We start from the raw sequence: 26224 nt of genomic DNA, 5'->3' as shown, positions 1-26224 counted from the left end.
CATCCATGGTAAGGTCAGATCGTTCTGTGACAATACAGAGGCGGATGCAAGATGCAAGCAACGATGGTTTAATGAATACAGTTTACAACAGCAACAGGACAGACAGACTGTACTCAGACGGAATCTGACCCAGGGACTAGGGCGCATCTTCCAATGATAGCGTGCTGAGAAATCCAGGGGAGTGTGTCCGGATGGGTAGGAAGGAGCACAGCAGATAATCCACACAAGGGCGGCGAGAGAAGAGCACAGACACACGACACAACCTCAGGGAAGTAACAACGATCTGACAACAAGAAACACTGGTTACAGAACATATAAAGGGAAGATAAGTGGTTCCAGCTGGCGCAGACAATCAGGCCGAGATTGGGAACCACGCCCACACAAACACGAGAGAGAGAGAGAGAGAGAGAGAGAGAGAGAGAGAGAGAGAGAGAGAGAGAGAGAGAGAGAAAGAGAAAGAGAGGCAGTGGATTCATGAACCGTGACACTCACTCACTCACTCACTCCATGATCTGTCATTTTGCAACTAGATTTTGAGTGGTTATTAAGGAGCTTGAATTTGAAAGACAAATCTACTATCCTTGGAATGAGCAGATTCCTGCACCCAAAGTGATATAAGCCTCTTACAGGGAATATCTGTTTTTGATGTTGTGAATTTGATTCATTTTTGTCTTGATTTCATCCTCAAAATAAACAGACGTAGAGGTACCTTACCATCAACAAAGCTGGGGAAAGATGCAGCCTTCTTAGTTTCCTGAAAAACATAAAATCTTGATTGAACTCTCTGAATTAGTCAAGCAGAATGAAATATGCATTCTCATTTCATGAAACTGAAAGGAAAACCGCCTCTCTGCAAAGCCTTCGGCTTCCACAACAAACAACAGACCAACAAACTCCAAAAGCTTCATTCTGTCAAAGAAGACAAAACATTTTTGGACATCAGTTCAAAGTAACCTATGAAATTGATACAAACCCTATTCATCAACAGATGAGGAAGAAAATGGAAGAAGCGATGCAAAAACTGAATACATAGAAGTGTGCTACACTCCTAGAAAACAATGTGCCATAGGGACAGCCAAACAACCCTGTTGGAATCCGTTTTTTTCTAAGAGTGTATAGTACAGATCAAAAGGAAGCACAACTTTATGGCATCGACCTGATTATAAACAGTGGTCCATGTTAACATGTCGGGTCATGACATGCCTAACTCTTCAGATGTAAAACACTACTGTATATCAATACTTCTACAGAAAAAGCACTCTGAGTAATGGCCATCACTTAAAAGACATGCCACTCAAATGGAGGGTCTAGGCTGATATATGTGTGGCTGTTCATTACAGTCTGTGAGGAAGGCCCAGGAGCATTATCAAACCATATAATATACACCAGCTGTTGCTTTGCCAATACTTAAATCCTACCGTATCATACTAGATTAGAGGTTGACCGATTAATCGGAATGGCCGATTAATTGGTCATAACAATCGGAGGGATCCTTGGGGGATCCTACTTGCAACTTACAGTTAACTAGTCCAACGCAATAACGACCTGTCTCTCTCTCGTTGCACTGTTACGCGAATGTAGTAAGCCAAGGTAAGTTGCTAGCGAGCATTAAACTTATCTTGTAAAAAACAATCAATCATAATCACTAGTTAACTACACATGGTTGATGATATTACTAGATATTATCTAGCGTGTCCTGCGTTGCATATAATCTGACTGACCATACAAGTATCTAAGTATCTGACTGAGCGGTGGTAGGCAGAAGCAGGCGCGTAAACATTCATTCAAACAGCACTTTCATGCGTTTTGCCAGCAGCTCTTCGTTGTGCGTCAAGCATTGCGCTGTTTATGACTTCAAGCCTATCAACTCCCGAGATGAGGCTGGTGTAACCGAAGTGAAATGGCTAGCTAGTTAGCGCGCGCTAATAGCGTTTCAAACGTCAAAACGTCACTCGCTCTGAGCCTTGGGGTGGTTGTTCCCCTTGCTCTGCATGGGTAATGCTGCTTCGATGGTGGCTGTTGTCGTTGTGTTGCTGGTTCGAGCCCAGGGAGGAGCGAGGAGAGGGACGGAAGCTATACTGTTACACTGGCAATACTAAAGTGCCTATAAGAACATCCAATAGTCAAAGGTTAATGAAATACAAAATGGTATAGAGGGAAATAATCCTATAATTCCTATAATAACTGCAACCTAAAGCTTCTTACCTGGGAATATTGAAGACTCATGTTAAAAGGAACCACCAGCTTTCATATGTTCTGAGCAAGGAACTGAAACGTTAGCTTTCTTACATAGCACCTATTGCACTTTTACTTTCTTCTCCAACACTTTGTTTTTGCATTATTTAAACCAAATTGAACATGTTTCATTATTTACTTGAGGCTAAATTGATTTTATTTATGTATTATATTAAGTTAAAATAAGTGTTCATTCAGTATTGTTGTAATTGTCACTATTACAAATACATTATTTTTTGTTTAAATTGGCCGATTAATCGGTATCTGCTTTTTTGGTCCTCCAATAATCGGTATCGGCGTTGAAAAATCATAATCGGTCGACCTCTATACTAGATGACCTTTAAAGTGAAGATGTGCCTTGCTCTGCAGTTTGGCTGTGCTCTCCAGGCTTAGTGGTGGTGTGTGAATGACAGCCTGGCCAGACAAAACCATGTTAGGATGATAAGGCTGGGTTGGGCAGAGGAGAGGGTTCCTATGGAGGCTGCGCAGAGCAGAAAGGGCTTTGTCACAGAGCGTCATTTGAACAGTCAGGTCAAGGTTGAGTGATTTTCCCTGATGTGAACACACAGCTTGCTGCTCCCAACCAGTGACTTGACTACAGAGTCAAAAAAAGGGCACAACCAATTCCCTTCCTTTCAGAGCAATGGAAGTGAGGGATGAGGTTAGCAGCCTTGTATAGAATGTCCCTGAGAGAAATGTCCACAATAATAACAGTGGTGATTTCCTTAAGAAAACTGGACAACCACACTGTGTTACCTGGAGACAGGGACTTAAGTCATTCATAAACACAGTTCATTGATTCTCATAAATCCTCTGGCACTGGCCTTTTAATGATCTCAAAGCCTAAGACCAAGAGGCATGGAGAGGCAGCCTTTAGTTATTATGCCCCCAGCCTCTGGAATAGCCTGCCAGAGAACCTGAGGGGGGGGCGAAACTGTGGACATATTTTAAAGAGATTTTAAAACACATTTTTAGCCTTTCTTTTCCTTAGGGTGCTTTTTAGTTTTTCTTTTTTTCTTTTTTAGTTTAATTAAAAATATATCTTATGTTTGTTGTGTAGTAAATATGTGACTCACCACCTGTATACAGTCTTATGTAGCAACATTTGAAATTGTGTTTTCTACTTTGGATAAAAGTAGAGACTCAGAGCTACAAAATGGTATATCATACACTCCATTTGAGGAACAATGGGGAAGTAATTCTGCTGTGAAAGTTGATAAACTTGTACACTCACTTTTGAGAAAATGGCCTTTGAATGTTTTGGTATCTAGTGAAGCTCTTCTTTGTCTACACCCATTCAACATCGTTCACACCCTCTTAAGCTTTAGCCCCACCCATCTTGTTTCCCCCTCGGAGCATTCAGAGCGCACACTTGATGCTCTGGCCAAAGATTAGTTTACCTCTGGATAACATGAAAACAGCCTAACCAGCCCCGCTGGTAACAATTTCGTTCCTCTCTTTTGCCAACATTTAATGACACCGGCCATATTCAACGGGTGTTGTACACTTTAGCTTAAGACATGTAGCTAGCTAGCTAGGAAAACAAATTAACCTAGCTAAGTAAACAACGTGTAAGATCACACATATCACATAACGTTAGCTAACGAGCCAGCCAGCTAACATTAGCTAGTTAAACAACAATGAACATAGTGCCAAATCATGTCGTTACTACCCTGCATGAATCTGCTGGGAGCTAACCAACCTGGTTCAATGTTAGCTAGCTAACCTCTGAGATACAGCTTTTTATTTTCATTGTTATTATAATTTTTTTGTCTGAATTCTATAAATAAAGATTGATTTGATGATAAATAATCTGTATGATAATAATCTGAAGAAAACCCCTTCACACCGGCTCTGAAGGACAAGCACAGGACAGTAATAATACTGTTATGTATTCCACATTATATCATCTGTCGCAATAAGTTTGGACTGCAGACAGAGACAGTTTACCTCCGGGACATTGTTGTTCTCCAGCGGCACGTTGAGGTCAGAACGCTGCTGTTTCCTGGGATGCTCTGCACCGTTGGTCATCTGTGGAGGTTAAACAGGGACCAGCGGGCAACAGAGAGTTAATAATACATTTCCAAGCAGACAGTAGAAATTAAGGAAAAAAAAGGACCGGTTCCTTAGGGAGCTACAGCCAACAAACATTAGTAGTAAAGTCCAATACATTTCTCTATGGGTCAAAGAAAAGAGTAGTTGTAATGGGGGGTAAAAAATAAGGTCATGCTATTACTAGACATGAATTGAGATCAGTAACACGTGTTTGTGTGAATTACACACACACACAATAACATGTTGACTTGAATACCGCTATTGCCATGACAGTTCACATTTACTTAGCAAAGCATGACAAAGATGATGAAATTGCTCTCATTTCATATTTACATAACTCAACAATCCTTCTTTTTACAGTCACAGCACCGCACAAAGTCCTGATTAGTATTCAACATCTACACAACAGCTTGAGCACACAGTAATTCGTTAATAATCATATCCATTTGTTTGACAGGATAAAACAAATCTCTGCCCTGAGGAAGAAGGAAGTATCAAGCCTAAATCTGATGTTTTCAAACACTTCAGTGAGCCTTTAATCCCAGTACCTGAACGCTGAAAGCATTTAGCAAAACATTTACAACTGCTGAGTAAAATCACAAACAGTCACCGAATTTAACCTGGGCAGTAGATTTTTTATTTGTTGTCGTCAGTGACTGTTCCTGCACAATATGTGCTTGCTTACAATATAATCCAGTTCTGTGGCCTGTCCCATTTCTCTCCAACAACACAGTAAAGAGAACACACACAACCACAAGCATACACACATCACACACATGCACACCACGATGGAGCAGGTGTGTATCAGCATGCTGCCATCCCATACTGCAGGGCACACGCTCAGGCTCTCCCCACACCTCACCATCTGGCAGGGCTGGGGGAGAGAATTGTAGAACACAGAGGAGCTTGGTGGAGGACAGGAAGAGGCGTGTGTGTGTGTGTGTGTGTGTGTGTGTGTGTGTGTGTGTGTGTGTGTGTGTGTGTGTGTGTGTGTGTGTGTGTGTGTGTGTGTGTGTGTGTGTGTGTGTGTGTGTGTGTGTGTGTGTGTGTGTGTGTGTGTGGCTGGATCTGAATGAGGGCAGTGGGCATGGGAGATGGGAGAAGGGAGCTCAAGATGTCTGGCTGTGGCTGGGGGAACAACCTCACTAGCTGCACTATAGCTAAAATGCAATAACCTGCCTGTCAACCACCTCACACATAATAAATATCACCCTGTCGCAAATCTTGTTTTAATCAACTTCTTATGGCTGGGGGGCAGTACTGAGTAGCTTGGATGAATCAGTTGCCCAAAGTAAACGGCCTGCTCCTCAGTCTCAGTTGCTAATATAAGCATATTATTATTAGTATTGGATAGAAAATACTCTAAAGTTTCTAAAAACTGTTTGAATGTTGTCTGTGAGTATATCCAAACCCATATGGCAGGCAAAATCCTGAGGAGAAATCAAAACAGGAAGTGAGAAATCTGAGCTTTGTATGTATTCACCAGAGTCCCCAATGAAATCCCCTTGAGATATTAATGATGATGCACTGCCTAGGGGTTCCACTAGATGTCAACCATCCATAGAAATTTGAATGAGACTTCTACGGTGTTGTGGGAGTGAATGAGAGCAGAATCTATCAGGTGTCTGGCAGTCAGCCATTTTCTGATCACACTTATTCCTCATGGTATCCACTTGCGTTCCATTGCTCATCAAGACACGAAGGAATACTCTGGTTGGAACTTTATTGAAGCTATATGTTAACATCCTAATGATTAAATCTGTACTTAGTTTGAAATGTTTCTTCGACCTGTAATATAACTTTTTGAAGTTTTTGTCCTACGTAACGCTGACCAGAATGAGCGTTTGGATATGTATACCAAACGCGCTAACAAAAGAAGGTATTTGGACATAAATAACGGACATTATTGAACAAAACAAACATTTATTGTGGACCTGGGATTCCTGGAGTGCTTTCTGATGTAGATCATCAAAGGTAAGGGAATATTTATCATGTAATTTCTTGTTTATGTTGACGCCATCATTGCGGCTATTGTGACGTTTACTTCTGAGCGCAGTCTCAGATTATTGCATGGGTTTCTTTTTCCGTAATTTTTTTTAAAAATCTGACACAGCGGTTGCATTAAGGAGAGGTATATCTATAATTCCATTCCATCTATAACTTGTATTATCATCTACATTTAGGCTATGCAAAATCCCTCAATGTTTTTGGAACTAGTGAATGTAACGCACCAATGTAAACTCAAATTTTGATAAATATGAACTTTATCAAACAAAACATACATGTATTGTGTAACATGAAGTCCTATGAGTGTCATCTGATGAAGATGATCAAATGTTAGTGATTCATTTTATCTCTTTGTGCTTTTTGTGACTCTGGCTGGAAAATCTTTTGCTGGAAAAATGGCTGTGTTTTTCTGTGGCTATGTGGTGACCTAACATAATCGTTTGTGGTGCTTTTGCTGTAAAGCATATTTGAAATCGGACACTGTGGTGGGATTAACAACAAGATTAGCTTTAAAATGGTATGAGATACATGTATGTTTGAGGAATTTTAATACTGAGATTTTTGATGTTTAGAAATTGGCGCCCTGCACTTTCTCTGGCTGTTGTCATATCACTCCCGTTTACAGGATTGCAGCCATAAGAAGTTAATCAGTTCTAATGGCATAGCTCTGCATGAGAATCTGAACATAGCCTGGCAGTACATCTTGTGTCTCCAGCTGTGTTAAACACATGTCGTGACCCCACTCTACGAGGGTGCCTCGGGGGGAGTGGGACACGCATTTCCATTTCACCACACACTGTACAGGTTACACACTTGTGCATGTGTGAAACAGGACAAATATAAGCAGCCCCACGATTTGACCTTTAATGTATAACGTTAGTCTATACAGATGTCCCCCTTACGGCATTGTACCATCCCCCACTTGGGTAAAGTGTAAAGAAGGAGAAGCATGGTTTAAGTGTTGGTTATAGAGCTTCTAAAATGGATACTTTGGTAAATGCCACAAAATCTAGTCATGTTTATCCGGAAGATTAGTGTGAGAGGCATCAGAAACTTTGAATTGAAAAAAATGAAGTGTGAAAATCAGTTTGATCACTCGGTCCTTGATCTAAAATTTGTACGAGAGATTAACGTTGGATTTCTATTCTGACAACCTTCTCAACACATCACCTAAACTGTACATCTGACTTTTCATTCACATCATTTCAATAGAGGAGATTCAATGAGTGTGTATAGAAAATACCTATCAAAATGGCCTCTCCTTCTCACCTGTTCTTGAGCCCACTGCTGTCGCTCCTCCGGGGTGCGGGAGCGAACCTTGAAGCCCCTCTGGAGCTCAGGGTTGTTGTGCCGTGTGGAGGAGGGGAGGTTGAGGGACTTGGGTCTGCTGTCGTGGCGGTGTGAGGTTGGGGTGTAGGGGGCAGGCTCAGGCTTGGCGTGGGCCTCAGGAGGATGGTAATCACTGGGTACACTGTCTTGCACCAGCTCGTCAGGACTCTGGTCAGTACCACCGCTGCTCAGACTACCCATGCTCATACTCATCTTGATCTCTGCCACTATCTGGTCAATGTCCTCCTCCGCCTCCTCCCCCGTCTCCCCCTCCACTACCACTTTACGGCCACGGTATGGAGACCGCAATTCGTTAACCACGGAGTTCCCATTTTCCTCCTCTGGGCCATAGTAGTCCCCAGTGTAAGCAACCCCAGATCTCACCTCCTCCTCTTCCTCCTCCTCTGTGGGTGGGGGGGACTCATGCAGGACGGCGGCGGGGTGGGGGTGGTGGTCCAGGACGTCGTAGATCTGTTCATCTGGGTCCTGCTCCACCACCTCACAGCGCACCTCCCCCACCTCCACCCCACCTTCTCCCTCCACCCACTCCTCCACCGCTTCCTGGCACTCGTCTGTGTCGCCCGGGGGCTCAGCCCGGACGTGCTGCACGGTGCTGGCGGTATAGTCAGCCTCGCCCTCGTTGCAGTCTATGCTGCCCTCCAGGTAGCTGTCATCCTCAGGGCAGTAGCGGATGTAGTAGGTGATGCCCTCGTCCTCCTCCGGCAGACCTTCATCATAGTCCTCCTCCTCTGAGGTGTTGTTCACATAGTCAGAGCTGGAGTCTCCATCCAGGCTGTCGGCGTGTTCGTGACGGTGGCCGTGGCAGCCTGCATGGTCGTGGTCATTGATGTGACCGTGGACGTGGCCGTGGTCGTGGCAGTCTACATCGTCGTGACTGTGATCGTGACAGTCTGCATGCTCGCGGTCGTGGCCATGGCACTCTGCATGGTCATCGCTGTGACTGTGGTCATCATGGCCGTGGCAGTCTGGGTGATCGTGGTCATGGCTGTGTTCATGCTCGTGTTGCGGCTCCGGTGTAGTAGGTGTGTCTGGACGGCTGTCTGTCAGCTCTGGCTCCAGGCCCTGCTGGCGGCAGTAGTGGACGTCCTCCTCCTCCTCCCCCGGCCCCACCTCCTGCTCCTGGTCGTGCTGCTCTGGGGGGTAGGCGGCGGGGCAGGGGGGCCGGACGGGGGGCTCCACCATGCTGCAGCTGGAGCCGCTGGTCCCTGGCCTCTTCCTATGAGCCATCGCTGGCGCTGGCTGCTTACAGGCCATGCATCTCAAATGGTCCTCAGTCCTACAGAACGCAGAAAGAGAGAACCACACCATTAGAGCTATACTGCTACAGTGCAATCATCACAAACAACAGCTCAATTAAATACAGTGCAGGAAGGCTACAAAGATGAAAAGTTTTGTAAGTGTTATGCCCCCCAGTGAGTGAGCCTAATAGACACAGTGAGAGAGTTAACCACTCTGTTGTCCGACTGTGAAAACCTGTTAGGGCCAATTACAGATGCACTATGACTGACAGGAAGGAAGGAAAGGCACGGTGGGATGTTTAGTTTTTCATCATCACATTCAAAACAAAAAGACGTAATGAGGGAACCAATAAAGGTTTTTGAACAACTGCTCTACCCAAAATTACAACCAACTAATTTCAGTATTACCACAAAAATGGAATAGGCAAGTGGAAGGGGGAGAAAGTAAGGAACTTGTCTGTCGGCATTGCATTAAAGACAATACTTGGTTAAAAGAAAATTGTTATGAATAAAAAAAGTATACCAGGTTCATTTAAGGACCAGAAATTGACAGCTGTGCCATATAGATCGCAAAATAGTTGGGAAGAGATTTGATGTTCCGATTCCATAGCACATGGATCTTGAACTGATACATAAAACAATGCAGGATTCAACACATAGATTTTTTTCAATTTAAATGATTATACAAAATTCTTGCAATCAATAGAATGTTATATAAATGCTGATTTTGCTGCAAAGAGACAGAATCATTAGATCATTTGTTTTGGTACTGTCCATATGTAGCTTGTTTTTGGTCACAGGTTCAGGACTGCAGATAGCACTGCTGAGTGATCTGAAATGTCATAGTCAATCAACAGTATAATACTCTTAGCAAAAATGTTTATCTTTAATTTACAATCTTTAGACATTTTGAGAATAGAAAGTGTAAACGCTTTTGTGAAACACCACAGCACAGTTGAAAAATATATGGCAAATAGAAATCACAACTGGATGGTGTTCAGAGATAGATGGGAGGGTAGCTGAAGGATGGGACTAAAAACAAACAAAAGATAACTGTTGTAAAAATATACTATGTCGGTAAAATGTATATAGTATTTATAAGCTGGAAGTAGAAACCTAAGTGTTGCTGTCCATTATTTTACTCAGATTAGGGGAGGGGTGGTAGCCTTAGGGGGCAATAATAACGTAAAATATTATATTTAAAAATATATATATATATATATATTTACAAAACAATATATATATATAGTATATGGGGGATTGGAAAGGATGCATACAATTACATTGATGGAAGGCCCAATCTATCTACAATAGTAAAGCTGATCTACCCCTTACATTAAAAAAAAGTATAATAAAATAAATAAAAGGCTTTTAACCACATACACACCCCAACATCTTACAACTAGCATGGTAGAAGCACTGATCTCAGTGTGGAAACCATTCCAAACCACCATGTGCACCTCACTGTGGTAAAGATCAGGAGAACTAGTCTGACAAAACAAAGAGTCTGTGCTCTGTGCATACCTCTAAGTTAGGTCTAACTCATCCTAACATAGCATCAATGCCTTTACAAATGGTTGATGCACATTGATTCCCCTGCTGAACACAAAAGCCTCTCTCTCTTTCTTCGAACCTGCGACTGGACACAGGATCTCTTCACCACTGAAAGACCTGATCAATTACTGCTATTGGAGGCAGACAGGTTCTCGAGTAGCTTACCCACACCCACATTTAAGTGCTTACTTGGGACTACTGCATTAGCCTTGGCACAGTACAGAACTCTGCTCAATACAACGCTTTGCATTGAGTTGTGTTTGGCCTGCGGACAAACGTCTGAGGCAAGAGAATGAAACAAAGAGGGAGCCTGCCTTTACCTTAAGCTAATTGGACTTTGACAGTCATACAATCAATACTCAAATTGGAGGTGATCTCTACACAGAGGCCGGTGAATATTCACTCCTAGATCGGGAGAGATTGGCGAAATGTTCAGTCTCCCAGAGTATCTGCACTGGTATTGATCTGCACACAGCAGGGTGGAGAAAGGCTCGCCTGGGAGATTTGGATCATTCTCCTAATTCAGATTGCTCGAATCATTGCTAGGGTGCGGCCACGAGGAGAGCTGGGAGAGATTACGTTGGGGTATTTCTGGTGCTTCTGCACGCTGGGCCCTAAACAAATTCAACAATCTCATTTTAAAGCTATCAAACAGGGAAGGGACGGTATAAGTCACATGAGAAGCCATTAATAGAGGACACACACACACACACACACACACACACACACACACACACACACAGGCTGTGAAGGCTGTGAAGACGAGTGCCGGCACAAAAATATTAAATGAGTATTAAAATACTGCGATTTAAAGAGAGTGACCTGGTGTCCCACTTTCTCTCCTCCATGTTCCTTCCACCGGTCTCATCTCCACCAGTTGCCACTAACAACTGGCTGCTCTCTGAGGGGCTTTTGTTGTGCCTTCCCCCTCTTCTCTCTCTCCCTCTGCCCATATTGACGTTTTGCCATCACAGGTGATTGCAACGGTTAATTATCCCCACTCTAGCATCCACAGGGAGGCAGAGGCCCCCTCCCCACCTCCCTGTCCGCCAGGAGGCTGTGTCTGGGCGTGGACGAAGTGTAGCTCCAAAAGCACACATTCACAGTCACAACCCACATTATGGCCATCCATTCAGGTGACTGACTCAGAGTAATACTGCTGATGCTGTTGCTAGACAAAGAAGCTGCTCACTGGAAAGTCTATGGGGAGAGCAAGTTCAAACACATGTACAGAACACATGATTACCCATTCAACCCAGCTTTCTATCGTTATAGTTGGTACAATAGGAAATGTGATAGTTGAAACATGCGGTAGATAACTGACTGGCAGAAACTCATAAAGAGCAACAATAATAAGGCATGAAACTATATGTCCTACCTCTGTCTCTGGTCTTGAGCAGTAGTAGTGTTGAAGAGGGCCAGGCGTGTAGTGATACAGGCGTATTGCCCTGCCTCTTACCCCATCCCCCACCAGCTGCTCTCCTCTACGCTCCTCCCTGTTCTCTGCTCCCCCTATTATTTCCAGCATCCTCTAGCAGCCAGCCCAGCCCCGCCTTGCCACTCCCAATGGGCAATTATTAGTGGCTAAGAGTAACTGCCTCCTATGGGTACCAATGACCTTTCACCATCTCTTTGTTTGGTTCTGAATAAATCCACCACATGACCCCTGGATACATCTGTTGACTTGAGTGTTTCCACCAAGAGTGTGTATGTTTTACCTCTCCTTCAATGTATTCTGTCTGCCTGGATCGATTTTGTATGTGCAGTGTCTGTGTGTCTACCTGTCTATCAATAGAATTTCTGAGGTGTGAATCATTCAATCCTCCCAGTCCCCAAATAGCTTTCCCAAATTCTGCTTTGTTTGGGCTGGGCCGTATGAATTACAGACTTGACAGCTTTTATTGAATTTGAATACATTACCATGTGAATGACGACCTATCACAACAAATACATAAGGAATCTGTCCTACCTGTTCAGGGCAATTTGTATTCTGTCTCCTGGTATACCCCTAATTCAAAATGAAATATAACGCAGAACGATCTACATACTGTTCAACCTTTTCCCCATAGACTACTCCTCCCACAAAGATGTCCTCCCCTGAACGACACATCACCATGTCAATGTGAATCCAGACACCAGCCAGTGCCACATGCCTATTGTGTCCAAGTCCCAAGTCTCCCTCATCTGATTACAGGAAAACTTGTGACAGGCCTGACGACTAAACCATGGTACAAATCACAGTTGGTCCTTCTTGAACAAGTAGCCTTAATTAGTGACAATGAGCGTCACAGTGAGGAAATGACTGGAAAGCGCACAGAAACAGCACGACAGTAAAATATACGTTTTTTTCCCATGTGCTTCCTATAATTAGGGCATTCTAATATGCATGCATGTCAAGAGAGGAATATCAAAGCGGTTTCTCTATGGCTGTTCCCTCGTGATATAGGAGCTTATGCAGTATCTTTGTGTAACACACCTACTGTCCATGCCCATGCTTTTCTTAATATGACTTACTGTATTCTACCTGTAGAGGAGGTTAATCTGCTTCTTTCACAGCAGCCCAACCATTCTAACACTTAACAATAAGGAAACAATAATGTTTATATTCTACTGGATATATTTAAATGAGCCTATAGCTTGCTGGAAGTACAGCACGGACAGAATTCAAGCAAGACTGGTGTTAACAGAAACAGTGGCATTGGCAGCGCCTATATCGTATTGCACGCAACAACAGTGAAATGGATCCCAACTAATTGGCCTTAATCACACTAGTAATTGCACTTCAGCGCTTATTTGATTAGATATGTAAAACACCTCCTTTGTAAACCTCAATAGGATGGCTTAATCACTTCCTTTCCAAACAAGCTGCAGTGTGTTTTCGCTGTCCTTTCAGCTTCCATCGCTGTCGTTGCAGCTCTCTGTCCTTTCAACTGGCACTGCATCTGGCTCACATTGCAATAGAGAAACCTATCAGAATATTGATCAACACCCACTGTAGAAAACTCCACTCCACACATGACAGGATCATGTTCAAAGATCAGTCTCACACACCACTGTTCTGTATAGGGTAAAGTATGACCAACAGACACCCAAAAGAAATGTGTCTATAGACGGGTTAGCTAACAAGTCACGAAAACAATGCGCCTCCTTCAATGGGGCAGAAGGCAGTGTGTTGTTATGGTTCTGGATGGCCAGATAGCTTGCAACAATGACAAGAAGCTGCCATGTGGGGAATCGTAAGTGGCTCGTTTCAGCTAGTTTTATCTTGTTCTTGATACCCATCCGTCATGTTTTGAGGTGTTTTTACTAATGTCACGTCTATGTTAATGACAAAAAATATATAGTTTGCTAACCAACAACTGTTAGAAAGAATTTGAGAGACAACATGTGCTCATTGTGCAAATGTACTTGTTTTCAATAAATATTGGAGACAAAATTTTGTTTACATGGTGTCAATAATCTACACCAACCCCGTCTGCTTTGCCCCAAAGTTACACACAACACCGCTCTCTCCTACAGCACAAAGAAACAGAGGTGTTAAAAGGTTTTATATTAGGTGTATTACTGGGAAGGTTCAAAGCGGTTCAAGTAGGTGTTTTGCACCTACAAAAGGATGTTACATACTGAATGATATGAACAGAATAACAGATGAAAATCAATCGTAAAATGGATCAACAAAATCAGGGAATTGCTCCTGAGAGTCTTAAATAAGTAGGTGCATCATTACTCCTACCACTGTAATGATTCCTACTGTTAGGAGATGTGTCTCCTTCAATATTTACAGTATTATGAAAAACAGAATGTTTGGTGTGCCTTGTTAAAAGCTGCCCTGTTCCAAGGCACATGCAGACATTTCTTTAGATCCCCAACACAGGGCCTTCTGCACATCACATCAGACTGCAGTGCTATGATGCATGATTTCAATTTAACAGGCAGAGACGTAATACAATTTGCTGAGGATTTACTGCACCTCCATGCCTGTGTCCATAAGACCACTTTAAGCCGTACACTCCACAGAGCTGGACTTTACAGAAGAGTTGCCAGAAAAAAAAGCCATTGCTTAAAGAAGAAAATAAGCAAACACGTTTGGTGTTCACCAGAAGGCATGTGGGAGACTCCCCAAACATATGGAAGAAGGTACTCTGGTCAGATGAGACTACAATTGAGCTTTTTGGCCATCAAGGAAAATGCTATGTCTGGCACAAACCCAACACCTCTCATCATCCCGAGAATATGAATGACAATGACAATGAAGCATGGTGGTGGCCGCATCATGCTGTGGGGATGTTTTTCCATCGGCAGGGACTGGGAAACTGGTCATAATTGAAGGAATGATGGTGCTAAATATAGGGAGATTATTGAGGGGAAACCTGTTTCAGTCTTCCAGAGATTTGAGACCCGGAGACGGAGGTTCACCTTCCAGCAGGACAATGACCCTAAGCATACTGCTAAAGCAACACTTGAGTGGTTTAAGGGGGAACATTTAAATGTCTTGGAATGGCCTAGTCAAAGCCCAGACCTCAATCCAATTGAGAATCTGTGGTATGACAAAGATTGCTGTACACAAGCGGAACCCATGCAACTTGAAGGAGCTGGAGCAATTTTTCCTTGAAGAATGTGCAAAAATCCCAGTGGCTAGATGTGCCAAGCTTATAGAGACATACCCCAAGAGATTTGCAGCTGTAATTGCTGCGAAAGGTGGTACAAACCCACAAAAAAATACATTTTAATTCCAGGTTGTAAGGGAACAAAATAGGAAAAATGCCTATACTTTCGCAAGCCACTATATACAGTACCAGTCTACTGGTGGCTACTTTGAAGAATCTAAAATATATTTTGATTTGTTTAACACTATTTTGGTTACTACATGATCCCATATGTGTAGTTGTGATGTCTACACTATTCTTATTTTTTATTTGACCTTTATTTAACTAGGCAAGTCAGTTAAGAAGAAATTCTTATTTACAATGACGGCCTAGGAACAGTGGGTTAACTGCATTTTTCAGGGGCAGAGCAACAGATTTCTACCTTGTCAGGTCGGGGATTCGAACTAGCAACCTTTCAGGTCTCAAATCTCTAGGCTATCTGCCACCCCAGTGTACATTGTAGAAAACAGTACAAATAAAGAAAAACCCTTGAATGAGGAGGTGTGTCCAAAATTTGACTGGTACTGTACAGTGGGGCAAAAAAGTATTTAGTCAGCCACCAATTGTGCAAGTTCTCCCACTTAAAAAGATGAGGCCTGTAATTTTCATCATATGTACACTTCAGCTATGACAGACAAAATGAGAAACAAAATCCAGATAATCACATTGTAGTATTTTTTATGAATTTATTTGCAAATTATGGTATTTGGTCAATACTCTCAATACTTTGTTATATACCCTTTGTTGGCAATGACAGAGGTCAAACATTTTCTGTAAGTCTTCACAAGGTTTTCACACACTGTTGCTGGTATTTTGGCCCATTCCTCCATGCAGATCTCCTCTAGAGCAGTGATGTTTTGGGGCTGTTGCTGGGCAACACAGACTTTCAACTCCCTCCAAAGATTTTCTATGGGGTTGAGATCTGGAGACTGGCTAGGCCACTCCAGGACCTTGAAATGCTTCTTACGAAGCCACTCCTTCATTGCCTGGGCGGTGTGTTTGGGATCATTGTCATGCTGAAAGACCCAGCCACGTTTAATCTTCAATGCCCTTGCTGATGGAAGGAGGTTTTCACTCAAAATATCACGATACATGGCCCCATTCATTCTTTCCTTTACATGGATCAGTCGTCCTGGTCCCTTTGCAGAAAAACAGCCCCAAAGCATGATGTTTCCACCCCCATGCTTCACAGTAGGTATGGTGTTCTTTGGATGCAACTCAGCATTCTTTGTCCTCCAAACACGACGAGTTGAGTTTTTACCAAAAGGTTCTATTTTGGTTTCGTCTGACCATATGCATCTTGCGTGGAGCCCCAGATCGAGGGAGATTATCAGTGGTCTTGTATGTCTTACATTTCCTAATAATTGCTCCCACAGTTCATTTCTTCAAACCAAGCTGCTTACCTATTGCAGATTCAGTCTTCCCAGCCTGGTGAAGGTCTACAATTTTGTTTCTGGTGTCCTTTGACAGCTCTTTGGTCTTGGCCATAGTGGAGTGTGACTGTTTGAGGTTGTGGACAGGTGTCTTTTATACTGATAACAAGTTCAAACAGGTGCCATTAATACAGGTAACGAGTGGAGGACAGAGGAGCCTCTTAAAGAAGAAGTTGCAGGTCTGTGAGAGCCAGAAATCTGGCTTGTTTGTAGGTGACCAAATACTTATTTTCCACCATCATTTGCAAATCAATTCTTAAAAATTCATTCAAATGTGATTTTCTGGATTTTATTTCTGATTTTGTCTGTCATAGTTGAAGTGTACCTATGATGACAATTACAGGCCTCTCTCATCTTTTTAAGTGGGAGAACATGCACAATTGGTGGCTGACTAAATACTTTTTTGCCCCACTGTATATGTTTGGGTAAGAGATATGAATAAAACAATAGGTGCCACACAGCACCTGATTGGGTGAAAACTTGGAGGCCAATTCTCCCCAGACAGGATCTATAGACAGATATCTGATACAAACTGTATGTTCCCTGCACCATCATAACATGGTTATTGTTTTACTTTTTTACTATCAACATTGTTCACATGGTTTTCCTTGAAATATTTTCACTCCAGGTGAAATCTTGGATTGACTGATCAATAAACACATGTAGATTTATAGTAGACTATAATTAAGTCAGTGGAATATTCCCATATATACTGTACATACACAGGAAGCAAGGTAGGCGTGTTGATGGAAGATTCGTCTTCCTCTTCAGCAGCATTAGTGTGTGTGCATGTGTGTGTGTGTGTGTGTTTGTTACATTTAGAGCCCTTTGTCTGGCCCTTGAGTTCCAGTCAGGCACACAACTTGCTGCAGGCGATAGAGAGAAAGCTGTCATTAGTGTGAACCAACTGAGGTCCCAGTGCAGAGGTGAACCTACATGACTGCAGCAGCCTCAGTAGCCTAGTGGTTAGAGCATTGGACTAGTAACCGAAAGGTGTCAAGTTCGAATCCCCGAGCTGACAAATCTGTCATTCTGCCCCTGCCGTCATAGAAAATAAGAATTAGTTCTTAAGTTAAATAAATAAATAATTAAATGGTGATGGTATAGTTGAGACACGCTAATTTCACCCTGTCACTGGCCCAGCATAGCACATTGAGATTCCGTCATAATTATAATGCATGGACCCATACAGTCATTATCAGTCCCTGCTCCACTGTGAACCTCTTCTTGCTGGTACAGTATAAGCTACCAGTACCCACACGACTAGAATGGACACGGTCCTGAAAGTGAATATTTACATTTAAGTCATTTAGCAGACGCTCTTATCCAGAGCGACTTACAAATTGGTGCATTCACCTTATGACATCCAGTGGAACAGTCACTTTACAATAGTGCATCTAAATCTTAATGTAGTGGTAATGAGCAGAGAACTGAACAAGGGAGAGCGTGATAAGCAGGCGAGGGTGTTGGTCCCCGTGAGATGATGCTGAGCCCGGTTCGCTCAGACTCCGTGCCGCATCTCAATAAAGTGATATGAGAGACTCAGCTGGGAAGGAGCACTCACTGGCTTCCTCATATGAAGAGACTTACTGAAAGTACATCTGTGGATGAGCTACAGCTTCAAAATAGTCTGTGACGCCTTCCTTGTTTGGCTGACAAATTGGGACCGGGTCTCTCCCGATTCCTGTGCCTTAGGGCGGAGGAGGCAGGGAGGCATTCAGTAAGGCAGGGACCACCACATCCCTCTGTGTGAGGAGCAGAGGCCTGAGGAATACTAATGGCTGTGCCTTAAGCCCCTTAAGTGCTGCCCAGTGTTTATTCCAAAACCAAAACAACAGGCTTAAACAATGGTAAAATAGAAGAAAGCAGAGCCCACAGTGTTTTTCCAGGGTCGGGAGAAGAGGGTGCTTTCCAACACTAGCTACAGTAACTCTCTAGCATATCTTTGGCTGATAAGTATTGCAATATGGATTTTACCACTGGAACAAATAAATTGTACCCTATATTGATATCATCACTAATAAGCCCATTATCATTTAAGATGTATGCCATGGGGATGGGATGGCGAACATCATCATGGTATTTGACTTGGAACATATCAAGTCTGCCAAGTCGGTATTTCTAGATGCTATTGGTCCTCTAAATGTAAAGCAGAGAGGAGAGTAGAGAGCAGCATTAGTGGGCCTGTACCCCTTCTTCTGATGCCTTACAACACATTTTAATGACTTGCTTTATCAAGCATGCCAGGGTCATTAAAGACTACATTAAAGTCATGAAACGTAGTCAGCTGGAAAGATTAGACTTTAAAAAGGAGAAATTCGCAGAGAATCTCCTCTGGAGTAAGTTCATTTGTCTGAGGCCAATAGTCCACAGAGCACGCACACTGGGCGGGTTAAGTATCTGGGCTAGCTGTGTGTTTGTAATGCTCTGGTCTGCTTAATATATGCTTCACATTTCACTCCCATCTCCAATTCTTAAACAGTACCAGTCTTTAACAGTACCACTCACAACGGATGGCTTTAGGTCTGATGAATTTAAATGCCTTCTTGAAAGGAAGTAAGAGACTCTTCATGGGCAGAGTGAAAAAAGCCTCAGTTCTCACAGAGCGAACAAAGTGCAGTGGAAGGAATATTTTCCTTTTAAAGATGAAGTCCTGGCTACCTTCTGCTTGCCACTTCCAGAGTAAAATTGTACTTTGTATTAAAGTCTACTTTGGTAAAGGGCTGGTATCGTGACAACCCTACTAAGTGTTGTGAGCCACCTACCTGACACTAAATCTAACACAGAGTTTAGGCTTTGTGTCGGTGCTCAAAGTGGGAAACTGAACTCTTATTCTCTCCCTTCCGACAGCTTTACGATATGCACAAGCCCTTCCCTCCTTCCCTCATGAATGAGCCTCCAGTTTGACTTCATGGTCTTTTACCAACTCACCATATCCATTTATTATTCTGTCACCGTCCTTGATTACAGCCACGGTAAAGTCACCTCCTTAGTGCCAGTAACTATAGCTGGATTAATGAATTACTTCTCTATCTATCAGAGAAAGGATGTGTGGTTATATTACACTACCATAATCATTTGTGGTTCAATCTAGGTTTTACATCACTAGTGATGTATTGTTATCACATAGTTATAAGAAAGCCGTTGTGTCTGTGCTGAGCGAGAAAAGGGAAGGCTCCATCTCTCAGTTTTATTGCGATTCAGTGTTCTCTCCCCAGCCTCCCACATACTGCAGAGGGGGGGAGAACGAGACAGAAGGAGACAAAGAGAAGAGCGAGAGAAATGGAGAAAGGGAGAGAGGAGAGGCCCTAACACAAGCAGCCAGCCCAACCCTCCTGTCTCTCTGCCCACCCGTCCGTCCTCCTGGTACTGCCGCCAGGATCCTGACACGCCTACCTCCTCCCAGTCACCACGGCAACTCTTTGTTTTCATGAGTCAGATCACCCCTGAGAGACCCCAGCCACACCACAAAGCCCTCGTGCTTTACCCTCACTCTAGATCTGCAACCTCAAACGCATCGCTTCTTCATTGACGTGCTAGACACTTCACTGATTAATTGTATTTGTATTCAACAGGCTTTTTTCCAACCTTAACACCAACATGGTTGACAGAGTGGCCAACTCGTTACTGGGAACCTGAAGGGAGAATGAAAAGGTTGAATTAACCTTTCAGAGGAAAGTAGGTTTGAGTATAATGGTTTTAATTAATTCCCTGACGGACACAACTAACAAACTGAAGCGTCTTGGCTAAGACCCACATCTTCCTGCCAGATACACGGTTGAGTTAAGTCTTCAGAGCTTTTTCTCTCCAGTGCTTGAGAGCCAACCTTGGGCGTTGCAGCACCTGCTAATCTCCCGGATGAACAGCGAGCCAACCACTATCATGAATACCTTTCAATGTCTGCAGAGTAAGAGAAGAAGGAAAGGACCCCGAGGGTACGGATGAGGAGGCTGGCCAAAGATCAGTGCTGAAACTAACATACCAATAATAATTATTTAGCCCATCTACATTCTGCTGCTCCTATACCATTGATGGTACGGTGTGGTCATTTTGTGACCGTAAATCCCACTGCTCCTCTGAAGGGGGTATGTCTTTGTTACCTATCGGTACAGAACTCCGGCGCTCTTTAAAGTCTGCCTGACGACAGCTCTGCTCCACGGTGCTGAACACAGAGCATAATGGCCCCTGAGGGAGAGGTACTGGGGACCATCTAACACGGAAGGTTTGATCGGTGCCTGCTACTGCCAGCTGGATCCCCTCCATGCAGATGAGCCAGAGGGAACACAGGAGAAACACTGAGGTGTTATGGCTGTTATGAACAGGGTTATTAGCACACATGCTATTGGTTTATTGCGCTCATCGTCGTTACAGAGAGAGGAAGTGCCGTTGTAAAAGCTGAGGTCCATCATCAGTTCAGCAATACGGAAACACACACCTGTTGTCCTGTAACACACACACACACACACACACACACACACACACACACACACACACACACACACACACACACACACACACACACACACACACACACACACACACACACACACACACACACACACACACGGCCCTGGGATGGCTGGGGAGAGAAGTGAGTATGGCTTAGACACACACACACTAACCCACAGTGAACAGTAGCCTGCTGAACGCCTGGCACACTGTCACCCGGCCTCCCGACACCTCTGACCACTGGGCAACAATAACACACAGAGCCCTGGGCAGGACCCCCCACTACCCACAGCCCACCACCACCCCCTCCCAGGCTGCTGACACTGGGCACAATGTATGCTACAGATGGCCTCAAAATGACTCAAGACAAGAGGAGTAAAAAAAATTGACAGCGGCCTTGAGAGGACTGTCAAGAAAATGAATGTGTGTGTTTCTGAATAAGCACTTGGGAGCAGGATCCGAGAGTGAAAGGAAAATCACAGTGGCAGCTACCAGATAATTCCTCCCTGTCTCCAGCTATGAGTTGATCTCTGCTTCTCTCGCTATTTTTTACTCAGTATGTCTCACTCTCGCTATTCTCTATTTTAAAGCTTTTTGTTGGTTACTCCATCTTTGTCACTTGCATCACGCACGCATGCACACGCACAGACACACACAAAGAGTTGTCACTGCAGTCGCATGTTTAAATCTGGTCTTTCCTGTCAGCCATCTGGGGTTTGAGCAGCTGCACTGAGTAGGTCGTAACATGCTGGAGACTCTAAGCCCATGGTACCAAGGATAGACGCAGCAAAAGAGTTTTAGAAGGAAAACCAAAATAGGCTTGGTCAAACAATATATAAACACTTCTGCTTTGATGTTTGCTTAGCTTTTTAAAATGTTTTTTTGGGGAAATTTAAATGTGTGGCTGGGACTCAGAAAGGATAACCTCAGTTTAATCATTTTTGATGGAGGATTAGGCCAGTGTTTGGGAGTGCTTCCAAATCTTGGGATAAAGAAAAAAAATGAAATTGAAATCATGTACAGTTCCTACATAGTCTACAGTACAGTACAGTTTTCGCATGAATCACTTATACACATAATGTACTCAGTTGAATGGTGCAGTATTAATTAATTACTATAGGCACGGTCTATCATGGTCCAAACACACCAAGACAGTCGTGAAGAGGGCACAACAAAACCTATTTCCCCTCAGGAGACTGAAAAGATTTGGCATGGGTCCTCTAAAAGTTCTTCAGCTGCACCATCGAGAGTATCCTGGCCGGTTGCATCACCGCCTGGTATGGCAACCGCTCGGCATCCATGACCTCTGTAAGGTGCTACAGAGGGTTGTGTGTACGGCCCAGTACATCACTGGGGCCAAGCTTCCTGCCATCCATGACCTCTATACTCGGCGGTATCAGAGGAAATGATCAGTCACCCAAGTCATAGACTGTTCTCTCTGCTACCGCACGGCAAGCGGTACCGGAATGCCAAGTCCAAGTCCATAAGGCTCCTTAACAGCTTCTACCCCCAAGCCATTAGACTGCTTAACAAATAATCAAATGGCCATCCAGACTATTTACATTGACTGCCCCCCTTTATTTTTTACTTTGATTTTTTTTACACTAGTTACTCGCTGTTTATTATCTACGCATAGTCACTTTAACTCTACCTACAGTACATGTACATATTACCTCAATTACCTCGACTAACCTGTACCCCCGCACGTTGACTCTGTACCGGTATCCCCTGTATATAGCCTCGTTATTGTTATTATATTGTGTTACTTTTTTTACTTGAGTTTATTTTGTAAATATGTTCCTAACTCTCATTATCTTAAAACTGCATTGGTTTGTTAAAAGGCTTGTAAGCAAGCATTTCACAGTAAGTCTACACCTGTTGTATTTGACGCATATGACAAATAACATTTGATTTGTTACAGAGAGCAGCAGAATAAGAAGAAGAGAACCAACATGTCCAGTCTGGATCTTAACTCTTCATAATTGGTTTTGCCTTGAAATTAATTCTAAGGGGAAGCGCCACTCAGATGTGACATGGAGAGGATCAGTGTCTGCACCACGTACTCTCATGATTGGTGTCCTCCAGGGCTCGGTTATAGGCCCTCTCATCTTCTCTTTATTCCCCAAGTCACTTGGCTCTGTCATATCCTCACATGGTCTCTCCTATCATTGCGGATGACAGTCAACTACTTTTCTCCTTCCCGCCTTCTGACACCCAGGTGGCGACATGCATCTCTGCGTGCCTGGCAGATATCTCAGCTTGGATGTGGGCCCACCTTCCTCTCCACAAATATCAAAGCAGTGACTCGCTCTTACAGGTGCATTCTCTACAACATTCTTATCCAGAACGCTGAAACCCGGCTGGTGTTCAACCGTCCCAGTTCAAGACCATGGTACTTGCCTACGGAGCAGCAAGAGGAACTGCCCCTCCATACCTTCAGGCTATGCTCAAACCCTACACCCCAACCCAGGCAGTCCATTCTGCCAACTCTGGTCTCTTGACCCTGCCACCCTTACGGGAAGGCAGCTCCTCCTCAGCCCAGTCCAAACTCTTCTCTGTCCTGGTACCCCGATGGTAGAACCAGCTTCCCCCTGAAAACATCTTCCGAAAACATCTGAAACCCTTTCCTCTTCAAAGAGTATCTTAAACAATCCCATAGCACCCCATCTCCCACCCTGTAAAAATGTTTTCCTCTTTCTAAATATCAGAGAAAAGCTGACAGCCTCCCCAGACCTTGTGCCGTTGCCTATATGCTTACGTTTCTCCAAGGTCGGGGATATCTGAGACTACCTCTGAGTCACCACAGCCAGCTGGCGACAGGGGAATACAGCAAACTATTTTTGCACTAGTTTGCTGTATCTGCCCCAGAACTCCTGACCTCTCAGCTCTAATACACCATACAGTTTCAGCTAGATGAGCATTTCTTACTATGTACCAACTCGTTGACATTTGCTCAGGAAAGTGAGAATCAAATTGATATGCCTACAGCAATATGGCATACAACCATAACCTCATAGCCCAAAAGGTGTACATTAACCTGTGACATTAACATGTTTTGACGTGTCATAGTATCGCTGGTTGCAATCATATTGATACTATGGGGAGTCGTAGGCTATACAGGTGGCATCACAAATCCTCATTATCCTTTTAATCATCCCCTGGTGATCAGTGCCATTTCACACATTTCCTCCACCACGGCATGGTCCATGCTTTAGCCTATTAGAGGCAAGGATGGTCATAAATCATACTAGGGAAGCCAATGGAATAGACCTTGGAGAGCACTGAAGGATGTACTGAGATGAGGAGGAGGTGTGAGACAGAGGAGAGAGACAGTAGCGCTCATCTGGAGAATACATAGTTCGACACAAATAATTAAAATAGCAGTTAACACACTGATTTGTTGCCAATTAGCGAACGCTATTCAAAAAATTGCATTACACAGATTGGAAACACCATTAGCTAGGTGATTTATAGTACAGATCTTAATAGTAGGATCTTATAGTAGGATCTTAATTTGATCACCCTGTTGCAGGATCGATTCCCTTCAAGTCTTCTGAAGTTTGTAATTTCCACTTTGACATTTTAGACTTGATTTTCCCTTACGAAAAAATGTCCATTAATTGTTATCCACCAAATAATTCACATTTCCTGTCGCTGCAGGATTATTTTCCTGCTGTAGCAAACTAGCTCAAATTAAGATCCTACATCTGTACAAAGCACATCTCATAGTGTACTAGGTATGCATAACCTGGCGTAGATTTGTTGTGTGATGTGTGTCGATCGGAATGAATGTTTATGAATAGTAACACGTGTTTGACCTGATTGTATATGGAGGGCCTTGTCACTGTAGTTTCTCCTTTATACTGTACAGAGGTTTGTTTGGAATGAGCAAAGCATTCATATGCAGAAGAGAGATGGAATAGGAGAGAAAGAATTGACAGGGGTTGGGGAAAATAATGTTAATAACAGTCATTGAAAATAGTGATGTTCATTGTATTCGATGACACCTCAATACCCAGCGATATGAGGAGGGGGAGGACAGTAAATGTTCCCTTATCAAACCCACAGCCACAGGAGTAATGATTGGGCCCAGTACTGCAGTTTGGTAGCAGCCATCCACACAAGAAATATCTCCTGACTTCAGTCACTAACAGCCTCCACATGGAAAGCCAGGGATTAATTATTCATTAGCCTTCACATCATACACACACTCAGAAAAGCGTACCTACACACATCTTATAATATCTCACACACACACACACACACACACACACACACACACACACACACACACACACACACACACACACACACACACACACACACACACACACACACACACACACACACACACACACACACAGCTCATGAACCCTGACATCTTACACGAAACACCATCTGTGCATTTGATGAGTGAACTGCCTTCCAGTTCTCACCACTGGGCATTAGAGAGGCCGAGGCTTAACCATTCATCACCCAGGAGAATGGCCCATTATCAACAAGAACAAAATAAAAATGGAGGAAGAGCCAGGGATTCTATTATCAGCCCAGACCATGGTTGCCTGGTTCTTTTTGTGTGTATCAGTGTGAGTGCATGTCTTTGTGGCTTTGTATTCTTGTGAATGTTATTCTTCTGTTTCTGGGTGTGGCCCTGTTCGCTGAAGATATCGATCCTGATCGATAAGAGGGACACGTGTAGCACTAGTGTGTGCGGCTGTTGCATTACTACTGACAAAGTGGCAGGTTCTGGAGGACCTGTCAGCGCCCCCCTCCAAGCATCCTTCACGCTTTAGTGGGCCCAGGGGACACAGCGTGACACAGAGAGTGGCAGGCTGGGAGATTGGAATCCACTTCCCCATCTCTAGAGGAATGTCGGCGCCACGTTCTCGCTCTCCCTGTGTGCACGGCAACAGCCAGCAACAACCAATTCTAACACTGAGGAAGAGAAGAAACAGAATGAACTTAATAAGCATTCTTTAATGTTTCTTCACTGTAGAAGGCGGAGTCATCAGTCACCCAATAACAAACACAAAGCTATGGAAATGAGTTCAGGGAATCTTTTCAAATTGCAGGACTTGAAGATAACAAGGGGAGACAATAAGCACCGCAGAAAATGCTGCTTGACAGCACCAGCAGTCCCAGTACAAATAATGCATGATTCAAAGCTATTTTAAGAAAGGGGTGGTGTTTTAGCAAGCCCTGTGTTATTCTGGGACCTCTCCAATCTCCATCATTCCCTGCCAGCTGTGCTAGTAGG

The 26224-nt window shown here is 43.6% G+C and overlaps 1 protein-coding gene across 2 annotated transcripts in view; it reads right to left on the bottom strand.

Moving 5' to 3' along the window:
- The window catches only part of apba2b (amyloid beta (A4) precursor protein-binding, family A, member 2b), a 76666-nt gene that overhangs the window by 19030 nt on the left and 31412 nt on the right, over window positions 1-26224 (bottom strand). For both annotated transcript variants that reach the window (XM_035786852.2, XM_035786856.2), the window contains exons 3-5: window positions 7567-8923; window positions 4186-4266; window positions 715-754 (exon numbers count right to left, since the gene is read on the bottom strand). In XM_035786852.2, the coding sequence (XP_035642745.1) occupies window positions 715-754; window positions 4186-4266; window positions 7567-8901 (1456 nt within the window). In that variant the 5' untranslated portion in view covers window positions 8902-8923. The remainder of the gene's footprint in view (window positions 1-714; window positions 755-4185; window positions 4267-7566; window positions 8924-26224) is intronic.

This window comes from Oncorhynchus keta, chromosome 14 (assembly GCF_023373465.1).
Source record: "Oncorhynchus keta strain PuntledgeMale-10-30-2019 chromosome 14, Oket_V2, whole genome shotgun sequence".
NCBI classification, from domain to species: Eukaryota; Metazoa; Chordata; class Actinopteri; order Salmoniformes; family Salmonidae; genus Oncorhynchus; species Oncorhynchus keta.
This window is presented reverse-complemented; position numbering and strand designations above follow the sequence as displayed.